Source organism: Mus caroli, unplaced genomic scaffold (assembly GCF_978045245.1).
Source record: "Mus caroli unplaced genomic scaffold, Mus_caroli_1 scaffold_3, whole genome shotgun sequence".
NCBI lineage: Eukaryota > Metazoa > Chordata > Mammalia > Rodentia > Muridae > Mus > Mus caroli.
This window is the reverse complement of record NW_028227258.1, coordinates 97,581,902-97,594,782: the sequence shown is the minus strand read 5'-3', so window position 1 is coordinate 97,594,782 and position 12,881 is coordinate 97,581,902. Positions and strand designations below refer to the sequence as shown.

Here is a 12,881-nt window from a genome sequence, read left to right as displayed (position 1 = left end):
CTTCTATATCTTCATTCCTTTCCTCTCTTGCCCTTTCAGAGTCCATAAGACCTTGCTTTACTGGTAAGATTTTAATCAGTGGTCTTGTCATAAACAGGAAAATTCACATATATTCCCAGGCTCCTGTACAGCAGACACTGGGATAGGGAATAGATAGGAGGGACTTAGGATGATTAGGGGAGCCAGGGTTAATTATACTAAATAACTCTGTCATAGGAATCTTGAATGAGCAATGGTATCATGGATATCATGGATCCTCTGAGACAGAACACAGGTCATATATCCTTGAGAAATCTTGAGTCCTATCCATGTGTTGTAATCAAAAATGCATTAACTAAACTCTCCTTTCTTCAGAGCTAGTTTTCATGTGCACTTAACATACTTAGGTACGGACACATACAAATACCTATGCACAAATACGTAAACACATCTCTATTCCTTCCTCTGGCTCTGCTTCAATTCTAGCTGAAATTATAAAAAGCTGAAGGACCAATTGTCGGAATCAGCTGTGGTAGGCTTACTGTTCTTACAGAAGGAATCAAAAAACACTTGGTATGTTATATGGCTTGGTGACATTCACAAAGCCTTCTGCTGCTAATGGAACATGAAATTTACCCAATATTTCATTTACAGCTTAGCCAAAAGGTTAGGTAATCTGTCTCATGCATTGAGACTGTTGTTCTTATTGGAAGAAATTCACATCAAAACTTTCAAAACTCCAAAAGGGGCTGATGAGTCTTAAGGGGGCTTTTATTAAAAAAAAAAAAAAAAGCAAAACAAAATGTAACTCTAATGTGGCAATGAAATATAATTTACCTAAATCTTATTGTCTAAGGTAAAAGTTAGAAGTCATATTCCTAATTTTAAATCATATATAATTCATAACCTTCAGAATAATAAAGTTTTGGAGACTTGCTCTTGAATTTCCATATTCCAAGAAGTGACAGGTAGCGGCCGCATTTCCTCTCCGCCCCAGGAAACTTTAGAGGTAGATAGCCTTTCATCCCAAGTGCAGCAGGCTCAGTTACAGGTCCCTGGCAGGATAAGGTTAAGGTGGGGGGCGGAAGACAGGGCAGCGGAGGGAGACAGAAACAGAAATCAATTCAAATTACTTTAATGACAGTCGCTTAGCCTCTTCCCAGACAGGCAGATAGGAACTTCCAGGATGCTGGCAGCCCGCACAGGCGCTGCAGGGAGTCAGATCTCCGAAGACAACAGCAAGTTCAGAAAGCAGTCTGGCCTTTCTTCAGGGGGGAAAGACAAATCTCCCAAGAAAGCCCCCGAGAATGCCAAAGACAGCAGCCTCAGCCCAACCGGGCAAAGCCAGCTCAGGGCAAGGCAGCTGGCCCTGCTGCGGGAGGTGGAGATGAACTGGTACCTAAAGCTCTGCGAACTGTCTAGCGAGCACACCACTGCACACACCACCGGGATGCCACACAGGTGAGCACGCAGCGATGGGGACATCATGGGGCGGGCGGACGGGATCTGGAGAGCAGGTGCCTTGCATTCCTTCCCGGGCTGTAAAATCTTAGTAGCAGCCCTCACAGCCTCACTTGGCGCTTCAGAACCTGCACAACAAAAGGCAGGAACTTGGTGCAATGATAAACAAAGCTCTCTGAATTGAGACTCGGAAAATATCCTTTGGAAAGCCAGTAATGAGCTTAGTGGATGAGAGTCAATTTTTTTTTCCTCTAGGGAATAAAAAGTATCTTAGGAATTCAGATTGTAAGGAAAAGAAAAGAAAAAAAGAAAAGAAAAGAAAAGAAGAAAAGAAAAAAGAAAAGAAAGTTTCTTCCCCAAAGAACGAAATATTATTGCTGTCTCCCAGCGTTTCCTTTACTTTGGGAAGCAGGGCATGTGGAGAGGGCTTTTGAGCAGTTTTGAAAGTGGACAGTTGAATGGTGTTAACTTGCTGGATAAAGGTTTCCTCATACGGTTCAAGAGAGGTATCGAGCAGATTGTATTGACAATCATATACCTCAATAGTTGAGACAGGTAACACAGGGAGAAAGGAGTACTTTTCAAAAAGATGTAAATATAAAACAGTTTCCTGAAGATTTTCTCTCTCTTCTTTCCTCAGCCTGGGCTTTACATATATGTCAGGAAGGACAGTTTCATTAAACCCACCGCAGCAATGTCTGGAGTCCTGAAACCCAAGTGTACTTGTTTCCTATAAGTTGTATTACGAAATGGCATAGGAAATAGAAATAGTTTTGCAAGAAAAGCTATGGTAAAATGATCCCAGAAGTTTTTATTAAATGATAATAAGATTTCAATAGAAGAAAACATTTAATAAAATGACCAAAATATGTCTTTTGTTAAAACTACAGCATAGTATATCAAAATATCCAGGATACTCATAGCAACTTCTGTGTGTATATTTGTGGTGTGATGTGTGTGTGTGTGTGTGTGTGTGTGTGTGTGTGTGTGTGTGTGTTCTTGTGCACACATGTGACTTTGTGTGGATATGTTTTGCATGTCTGTGATAAGTATCGTCTATATGTGATACTTGTGTGTGTGTGTGTGTATGATTATCTTTGTGTATGCTGTGTGAATGTGTGTGGTATGTGTTTATGATGTGAGTGTGTTTGGTTGTGTACTCCATGCTGTGCAAGTATGCAGGGAGGCCAGAGCAAGACATCAGCTTTCCTTCTCCATCACTCTTTTCCTTCCTACTTTGTGACAGACTCTCTCTCTCACTGTATCAGGAGCTTGTCATATTGACTAGGCTGGCTGAACAGGGAGCTGCCTGTCTTTGCCCCCAAAATGCTGGGGTTACAGCACATACAGCCCGCCTGACATTTTACACGGCACTGGGGTTTGAACTCAGGTCTGAGCACTTTCAGGGCTCTTATCCACTGAGCCCTTTTCCCCGGTTTCCATTGTTATATTTCTAATTCAAACAGGAAACCTCTAAAGCAGTTGAATTAAATAGCACATATACTCTAGAACCTTGGATGACACAATTCAAAATGCCTTGACATATTTACATTTCCCTTTTTCCATGGCAGTAATAAAATAAGTGTTTCCAGATGTAAGTCACTATTGAAATATCAGCACTTAAAATGCAGGATGAAATAAACCTTCTAGAAAAGCCTAGGAATTAGATGTAGTGTTCACAGTCAGGGTGACCTGTCTGAGCTCTTGAACAGACTCTGATGCCTGCAACTGTGTGTGGGGGGAGGGGGGGTTGGGGGGTGGCAGAGTGTAGGTCAGCAGCAGGGAGCTTGAGGAAGGGACAGTCTCATTTAAGGAAAGCTTGAGGGAGCTTGTGCTCGCTAGAAATTCATCTCCTTACATAACCAGTATCCCAAATCATTGTGTATCTTTTATGTCTATAAAGCTATTATTACAGGGCCTCTGGGGGAAGTTAAGTGACAAGGGAAATCCTTGATTATAGTTTCTTTCCCTAACATATTCCTTGACTTAAGCTAGACCTGCTACTTTCCATAAGGAGCATAATGCAAGACCACAAATTTCCTACTGTCATCTGACACTGAAGCAACATTTACCAAGTCAGAGTGAAATATCAGTTAACCTAATGAGGTTTAGTGAGTAATTTGGAGAGAAAAAAACTGCTCTTTACTGTTCTACCTAAATAATAACTGGCTCTATTGTTAAAAAAGACTGGGTAAGACATGGTTTGATATTATTCTATATATTCAGGGCAATACCATTTAACCGTTGATTGACACCTGCTTAGTGAGTCATATCTGTTGAATACCATCAGAACAAAAGATGCCCATCCATCATTTATTTTACAATATGATTGTTACTCGGTTGGGGGGGGGAGGGTGGCACTAGAGCATGCAGTTGGCACTTGGCACTTAGTTCAATCCTAACTTAGATGAATTTGCTGAAGATCTCAGATGGACTTTGTGTAGCTCAGAAGACCAAGGCTGCTCCCTGCTTTTGTAACTGTGGGTATGGGAAGCACCCAGTCCTGACGAGTCTCCTAAACAATGACTAATTAGGCGATATTTCACATTTTAATGCTCACGTTGGGATATAAATCCTTGAGCTACCCTGATGTTCAGATTAGCTGTCAGGAAGTTAAGGAAAGTTCTTACGGATTTTCAGTGTGTTTTCCTCAAATAGTTTGGCTCTCCTGACATTTCTACATTAGACTTATTTGTAGTTGATAAATGTGCCTAACCTTTAAATAAAATGCCTGAAACATTATGTGTCTGTGAAATATTGTTTATACAGCAGAACATACAATGTGTTGAGAAGAATATAAAGATGCCACACATTGTAGCTGAGAAGAATTTGATGGGCATCAGTAAGGACTTAGTGTCCTCTGACTCTAATTCCCTTCCTGAAAAAATGGAATTAAAATATTGAATAGTGAGTTCACTCTAACTCATGCTGGATTGTTTTATACCTGTATCCCACAACAACCTGAATTTCAAAGGAACTTATTAGGGGAAAGCATTAGAAGTGGAGGCAGGGCTCAAGATTCCTGGTATATTTACTTAATAAACAAATATAGGAAGGAAAGGGAACGCAGATGAAAGAGTAGCCCTGTTCCCTTTTCTGCGCTGTGTATGTATGGGATTACACAATAAAACAACCTAATAAAATTTGCTTCATATTGACTGATTGTTCATTTCAGAGCTGCCTGATGATGGTGATATTGAATGTATTTATCATCTGTGGCAGCTCGTTACTTGCCTACCAAATGAGAATAGAGTAGGGGCCAGAGCTCTGGAGTTAGAGGCAAAACTTGGCTTTTCCTCTTTGCTCCCTTGTGTGCTACTTGCTTTGTTTGTTTGACTGTTTGTTTACTTGGTTTGTGTCAGGTTGACAAAAGCTTGGGTCACTTGGGAAGAGGGAATCTCAGCTGAAGAATTGTCTTCAGCAGACTGACCTACGGGCAAGGCAGTGGGGCATTTTCTTCAATGATGAGTCATGTGGTCAGGCCCAGCTCACTGTGGGAGGTCCCACCCTGGGCAGTGCCACCCCTGGGCAGGTGCTCCTGGGCTGTTTAAGAAAGTTGACTAAGCAAACCATGAGGAAGAAAACAGTAAGCTACATTTGTCCATAGCTCTGCTTTAGTTCCTGCCTCCAAGGTACCTACTTTTAGCTCCTGGTCTGGCTTCCTACAACGATAGTTTAGGATGTGAAAGCCAAACAAATCTTTTCTCTGCAAGTTGATTTTGGTCAAGTGTTTTACTATAGCAACAGAGAAGCCAACTAGAACACCATGTGACTGTGGGCATGACTTTTTAAATTTTATTTAAGGTTTTCAAATAAACTTTTGTAAGCAGAAGTAATCTTTGGACTTTGCCTAATGTTTTAAAAATAGATAAATAAAAGCAAGAGAGATAAGAGATAGTTGGTACAGTGCTTAACACACAAGTATTAGAACCTAAGTTAGGATCCCAAGTACCCACATAAAGAGATGCAGATGGAGAAGCACATCCTCACCTCTGGATAGGTGGAAACAGGAGAACTTGACCTTGCTGGACAGCCCAGCCTAGCCAAGCTGTAAGTTCCAGATCCAGTGAGAGATTGTTTCAAAACAGAAGTATGGGGCACAGAGATTACTCAGTGACTAAAGATGCTTGCTCTGCAAGCATAGGGACTTGAATTTGATACCAGCACCCATGTAAAGTCTGCACGGCTGTGCACGCATGCATGCAACCCCAGTATTAGTGCAGGATAGAGACAAAGGGGAACAAAGGCAAATGCTGAGAGCTCACTGCCCAGCCAGTCTAGCCTAGTCAAAGTGAGATTCCAGTTTAATGGGAAATGTTGTCTCAGAGCAACAAGATAAAGAACAATGCAGAAAAGGCACACAACTTCTTGCTCGTTTTGTGGTCAAAGAAATAGAAATTCAAAAAGTTAATTAACATACCTAACAATTTCTTGAAATGCAAAACTCAGTGAATTTATGGGCTAGAGAAATGGCTCAGTGGGTAAAGGCACTTGCTGTCAAGACTGATGACCCGAATTAAATCCCTGGGGCCCACATGGAGGAAAATGGACTGGCTTTTGCATGTTGTTCTCTGTCAATTGCACATGCACCATGATACACCCTGCAGATAGATAGATAGATAGATAGATAGATAGATAGATAGATAGATAGATAGATAGATAAAGATAATAGAGAGGGGGGAATGTTGGGGGTAGAAGGGTTCAAGCATGTAGTAGAGTGATGAAGATGGAAGAGAGGACTGAGGAAGAGTAAACTAATATAAAGTGTGTATAAACAAGCTACATGGGAACCTATGATCTTGAAATTCTAGTAAAAATATAATAAGGGGGATAATAGAACACATGTGCTATGAAAGAACAGGATGGACATATGGGAAGCTAAAAGTTTGAGTAGGGATAGGTGGATGGGGTAGAGGACTGGGAGAAAGGAAAAGATGGATAGAGGATGGGTTAACCAAAACAATTTATGAAGAAGTTGTATAAAGCCCTATTAGTTTGTAAGCTAATAAAGATGTAATTATTTAAAATAAGCCTGAAGAGTGATACCTCGTATTAGTGAACTGTCCCAGAGACATTATTAAAGGAAAATCTTAGTGCCAGGGGCCAGTTACCCTGCCATGAGTTATTGGTCAATAAGTCTTGGAGGCACCCCAAACAGTACAGGCTATTCAGATTGCTTTTGGCTATCTACCATAATTAGATAGTTTAACCCTGGTGCTAAATACAGCACACAATTTGGTTGCAGAACACAGAAATTAATCTTGAACTAACTAGGAAACTTTTCGCTTGCAGGGTAACTTTCTTTCATAATGCTGGAAGGTGTATTATTATTATTATTATTATTATTATTATTATTATTATTATTTTGGTTAGGGGAGAAGGACATCAATGGCCTTATGCAGCACTGGATCCTGCATATTGTGACACTGATCTGTTCTGATGATGTAGGTCACTGGCCCAAAAGTAGCAAGATGCTCTATAGGGTATAATAGTTTGAATGAGGATGGTTCCAGAGATTCATATATTTGAATACTTGGTCCCCAGCTGGTGGAACTATTTGGGAAGGATTAAGATCTGTGGCCTTGTTGGAGGAGGTATATCACTGGGGTAGTGTTTCAAAAGACCCATGCCATTCTGAGCCTCTTTCTCTTTGCCTCCTACTTTCGGATCAAGATATAAGCTCTTAGCTGTTCCTGCTGCCATGTCCTTTCTCCACCATCATGGATTATAACTCCTTGGAACTGTAAGCCTCAAATTAAATACTTTTTATAGGCTTCCTCGGAGTTTTATCATAGCAATAGAACAGTACCTAAGATAAGGAGAAACCAATTGCTTTCTTGATTAGAATTTAGACCTGCTGCATGGGAGGGAAACATGGTCAAAACTCATGGTTACTGTGATGGTTTGTATATTCTTGGACCAGGGAGTGGAACCATCTGGAGGTGTGGCCTTGATGGAATAGGTGTGACCTGCTTGGAATAGGTGTGTCACTGTGGGTGTGGGCTTAAGATTCTCACCCCAGTTGCCTGGAAGTCAGTCTTCCAGTAGCAGCCTTTGGATGAAGACGTAGAACTCTCAGCTCTGCCTGAGCCATTCCTGCCTGGATGCTGCCATGCTCCCACCTTGATGATAATGGGCTGAACCTCTGAACCTGTAAGCCAGCCCCAACTAAATGTTTTTTTATAAGACTTGCCTTGGTCATGGTGTCTGTTCACAGCAGTAAAACCCCAACTAAGACAGTTACTAGACCATAGGCCCTAGGGGAAAATCTACTAATGCTCTTTTTCTAAAAGATCACATTATTAAGATGCCTTCTAACTGTTTCTGTTTATATGTTTTTTGTTTGCTTTCTGTTACTGTAATAAAACAATGAACAAAAATAAGTTGGAGAGGAAAGATTTATTCAACTTACAGGTTACAGTCCACTGTCAAGTACTGGCCAAGGTAGGAGGCAGGAACTTTAGACAAGAACTGAATCAGAGGCCATGAAGGAATTCTACTTACTAGCTTGTTCCTCAGAATCATGTTACCACCTTTCTTATACCTCCCAGGATCATCAGCTCAGTTGTGGCACTACCCATATGTCTTGGGTATTCCTATATCTATCATTAATCAAGAAAAGTTCCCATGGACCAATCTGATTGAGGCTTTTCTCGATTGAAGTTTCTTCTTCAAATGACTCTAGATTATATCAAGTTGACAAAAACTAAACAGCATCATAGGCATAGATTTGTACCATTCCCAACCTTGTCATAGAAGCTTCTTATCACAGTGGGTAGTGGCTAATGCAGACAGTCATGACCCTTCAAAGTGCTGAGAATAAGGGATTGTCAGTGCTCAGCTGCAGATGGGACCTCAACACCAACCCTCCCCATTATCACCACCACCGAGGCTTAAAGAGCATCCCAGAAGAGAAGACAAAAGGAATGTAAGATCTAGAGAACTTGGAGGAGTACTGCATTGTCCTATGATTATGATACGGTTGCTACACGTGTGAACTCACAACACAAGACCTGCAAAGACCAAGCCATCACAAGAGGATAAAGGAATCCTCAGACCCAAACTGAACACTAATTGACAGTTGCAGAGGGAAGGAGAGTCACTTTTATTTGGAGCTGTGGCCACTAGTGACTTTCCCATGCCCCATTGTGTAACCCTGAATCTTATATGCATACAGGTACCACTAATTAGACTCAGAGTTTAAAACTAACTAAATAACTTTGAAAATGAGGCCATGACATTGAGAGCTGTCCTGGAGGGTGTTAGAGGGAAGTGGATAAAGATGAACATGATCAAGATACATTGTTTATGCATACAAATTTTTCAAAGGATAAATTTAAGGTATCATTCTTTTGAAAAGGAGATGACTACCATTTTAAACAAGTGTGGTAAGACAAGTGAATTAAAATACAAAGGAAAGAAGACTGCATTTTGTTTTTATTTTCATAATTTGCTTGGAAGTGAGATATAACCCATATTTTGCATGGTCTATGTGGCTAACTCTTAACAAAGAGGACTAAGTGTTGGTGACTCTAAAGGTGTCTGGCAAGACCATGCCCTTCACCCAGTACCTGAGCCCCAAGTACCCTGCTCTGCTCAATTAAGATTCCATCAGGTATTGAGGGGAGTACCATCCTCCCGGGCAAAAGTGAATTGAGGTTAGAATATGAAGATGTTTTTAAATATCAGCAGTATTAGCATCCCAAACCAGATCTGTCTGAACCTAGTAAGTGGAAATTACTAGGTTCAGAAATACTGGAGTAGTTCAGTATTCAGCACACAAACACGTGTGTGAAAATTTAGTTACAGCATTCTGATAGAGATTTCACCTTGTAACTCATATTCCTTATGATATAGGACAGTGGCTTTACTAAATCCTAATGCTGCTCTCACTGTTATCAGAACTACTTGAATTCCTAGAATTTGTTCACCTCCGTAGGTTTCAAGAAGGCTAGACAAGATTCTTGGCACAGATAATTCTCAAGATGAGTTTTGATAGACTTGCTTTCTGCCAGCAGAGCAACAAATGAGCTCAGAGCTTAGAAGATTCTGGCTGCATTTGTGGAAGACCTGAGATTGTGAAAGAAAGTCATGTAAGAAGATAATCTCAAGTATCAATCATGAGGTCAGTGAATAGCATGTGCCAGTTTGATTGAGCATCTTGTTTATCCAAAGTGTCACAAAGATGAATTACTACAAAATCTACATATATTCAAGAGAAATCCTATAGGAGATAAGGGCACACTATAGAATTAAGGGGAGGGATCTGAGTTCCTGGCAGGAATGATTTTATCTGGACTTGGGCAATGTGCACAGCTTGAACGGCAGGTGATGGGTATCAAATAAAGGTGTTCGTTTTGGCAATAAAAATTATTGGGGTTGGCATAGGGGTAAAATCTGTTCTGTGTGCAATAAGTCAAATGTCCATCTGCCATGTCCTCTCTCTACAAGCCTTGGCTAGATCCCTTTGGATTTGGAATAGAAAGATCTATGTTTAAATCCTGGTGGTATCTCTGCATACATAAATGGATGTGAGATCATGCATTCCCCTCATGTTTGAGGTTCTTGCTTCTTGCTATACACATGTTTAGCAAGAGGCCAGATGAGGAAGAGATCACTCACATGGACAATCAAAAAACCAGATCAATGGAGTGTGCCATCAACTTCATTATGTCTTCTTCTGGCTTTTTTTTCCTACATGACTTTTTTTCTATCAAAGGATCTATACAGAGGTACAGAAGTGGCATCTTCTGCTACATGAGTTGAACATGATTTCATTAATTGCATTTGAGGTAATGCTTGGCCAGGTCTATCCCATCTGAATTCCAAAAAGGGTGGATGGAAACAACTTCCCAGTGCTTGTCACTCACTAAGTGATAAGCCAGAAACTATTGCCTTGACAGTAATTCTTCCTGTTGGCTTCTATGCTTTTGTTACATGGGAAGGAGGAATCACAGGGGGCTGAGAAACACTTGCTCAAATTCCATTGGAAATGATAGCTGAAGCTATATTCCTTCAGTCACAGCCTTCCAGGTATATTAAATGCCATCAAGCGTCAGTCTTGAAGGCTTTGAGAAGAATCGCCATTCTATATTAAAAGAAGTTAACAGCTTTGTATGCAGGCACACACATTATAACCTAAATGCAAAGGGAAAGTTGCCAAACACTTCTTTAGTTGCCAGAAATTTAAACTGGGATTCCATCCAGACTTGTGGCTCTGTCCCAGTTGAGGAAGGGCTGATTATAGAGCTGTACATAAATACATTTTACCTAATGAAACTATTAATCATAAAGCTACCCCTAGCTGGTAAATTCTGACACATTAGAGATGTGATATGGGAATGTTTTAATTTTCCAGCCTGGTCATGAGTCTGAAGGTCCACATGGATGGGACCTGAGGTGAGAGCTCTGTCCTGTTTTACTTTTGGTTTTCTTTGATGGCTTGAGCATTGGCATGAATCGATCAGACAGAAGGGAGAAAGGAAGAAAAATCACATGGAGGATGCTGGGTCTGTAAATAGTATTCATGAGAAAAAGTTACAGTGGGTGGAATTTAGTCACATGACCATGCTTAACTGAATGGGATGCTGGGACTTGTAGTCCAAATGAATGCTTAGGAAGAAAGAAAAATGGACATGTTGCAGTTAGCCAGTCTCTAGCGCAGGGCAGTGGTTCAAGCAAGCAATATGAGTTTTGTAATTCCCTTTAACAAGGAGATATCTCTATTACCCTTTAGTTTTAACAGTATTCCTTTCATTCAAAGCCTGACCTTTGACCTGGCCTTTCCTTGGGCACATGGTAGGTCAATCTCTTTAGGCCTGCCTTCTTGGATTTCAACTTTCCTGTTTTGCTGAGAAGGCTGATGACACTTCAGAAAACTGTAGAAGGTGATATGATACCAGATTGGCAGAGACATGGGATACTGATGAAGTAAACATTCTTCTATGTCCATCCATGGACACTGCTCTCCTTCTGAGTTTCTCCATTCCATGCAGCCCTAAGGCTCACAGGAAGGTTGTTGACCCTCCCGGCATCTCGTGTTCCCTTCTTCCTCCTTTGGATTGTCAGAGGTCTTGTTGGTAGTGAAGCAGCTCCCTCTTTTCCATGGCAACAGCCACAGCCTCTGGCTCCAGACACACAGGCTGGCATCTCATGAGACAGGTTCAGGCACAAGGAAACATAAGTCAGATAGCATGAATCCAGAGCCAGGCGACCTGTCGTTCAGTCTGTTATTTCAGAACCATCAAGGCATGAGCTTGCAAGAGAAGCCTCTTGGTTAGTAGGTGCACTCAAATGACATTTATTATGTGTTTTTAATAGTATAACCTGCAGGATTCTTGGTGGCAGTGAAACAAGCCTTTCAGTTGCCAGAAACAGGATACAGTAGGAATTTTGCATGTAATATCTTTTAGTAAAACTATATATCCTTAAGTCATTCCTTATCTGACTCTCTACTTTCAATCAACGTGTGTGTGTGTGTGTGTGTGTGTGTGTGTGTGTGTGTGTGTGTGTGTTGTGCGTGTGTACAGAATGGTGAGGACTCTGAGAATAATTAGTAAGACAATTTCAGTTTATGTTCAAAGGACCTTGTTTAAGTACAAATCTTTTTCATTTACAATTCTTTACTAAAAAAAAAAAAACCAAAGTGCATTTCATAGCTTAATATTCACATTTCATTTGATTACAATGAATATGAATGTTAAGTATGAAATAAACTATGTAAAAAAATTTAAAAAAAAACCACTGCTAAGCTGTTTAATTTCCTCTAAGGCTAAGTAGCTGTTAATCAGTATAAATAATCCACAAGCAAGATTTGCTAAAAGACCCCCCTCTGTCTGCAAGCTTAATAATTTGAATGATGAGACTATCCAAATAACAGTTACTTGTTAAGCAAATGATTGAGTGATTAAACCTGTTTGTAGTATTTTGCACTCTAGATGTAAATGATAGCATTATGTTTATATGTGTTAGAAAGGAAGAAATAAAGAAAGGAAGGAAGGAAGGAAGGAAGGAAAGAAAGAAGGAAAGAAGGAAGGAAGAAAATAAATGTATGTTCCAGGATGTTCTTTTGTTAGTATATGTGTAATATTAAAATAATATCTATGGCTGGAGAAATAGCTCAGTGCTTAAGAGCACTGACTACTCTTACAGAGGTCCTGAGTTCAATTCTCAGCAACCACATGGTGACTTACAACCATCTGTAATGGGATCTGATTCCCTCTTCTAGTGTATCTGAAGACATCTACGGTGTACTCATATAAATGAAAAAGATAAATCTTTTTTAAAAAGACTTTAAAATATTTTTAACATAGTATCTAGTAATCAAACTAGAAAGTTAATTCACTAAAAAGATTTCAACATGATCATAGTCTAGCTTTAGAAACACCAGGATTATTCAGGAAAGCCTCTTGCCCAAACAACCTTAGAGTGTTTTCAGTGAC

At 40.3% G+C, this 12,881-nt stretch overlaps 1 protein-coding gene across 1 annotated transcript in view; it reads left to right on the top strand.

The window, feature by feature from the left end:
- The first annotated feature begins 1,144 nt into the window (after positions 1 to 1,144).
- The window catches only part of Kcnab1 (potassium voltage-gated channel subfamily A regulatory beta subunit 1), a 422,588-nt gene continuing 410,851 nt past the window's right edge, over positions 1,145 to 12,881 (top strand). Inside the window, exon 1 of the mRNA XM_021157435.3 lies at positions 1,145 to 1,440. Within this exon, the coding sequence (XP_021013094.1) occupies positions 1,166 to 1,440 (275 nt within the window). The 5' untranslated portion in view covers positions 1,145 to 1,165. The remainder of the gene's footprint in view (positions 1,441 to 12,881) is intronic.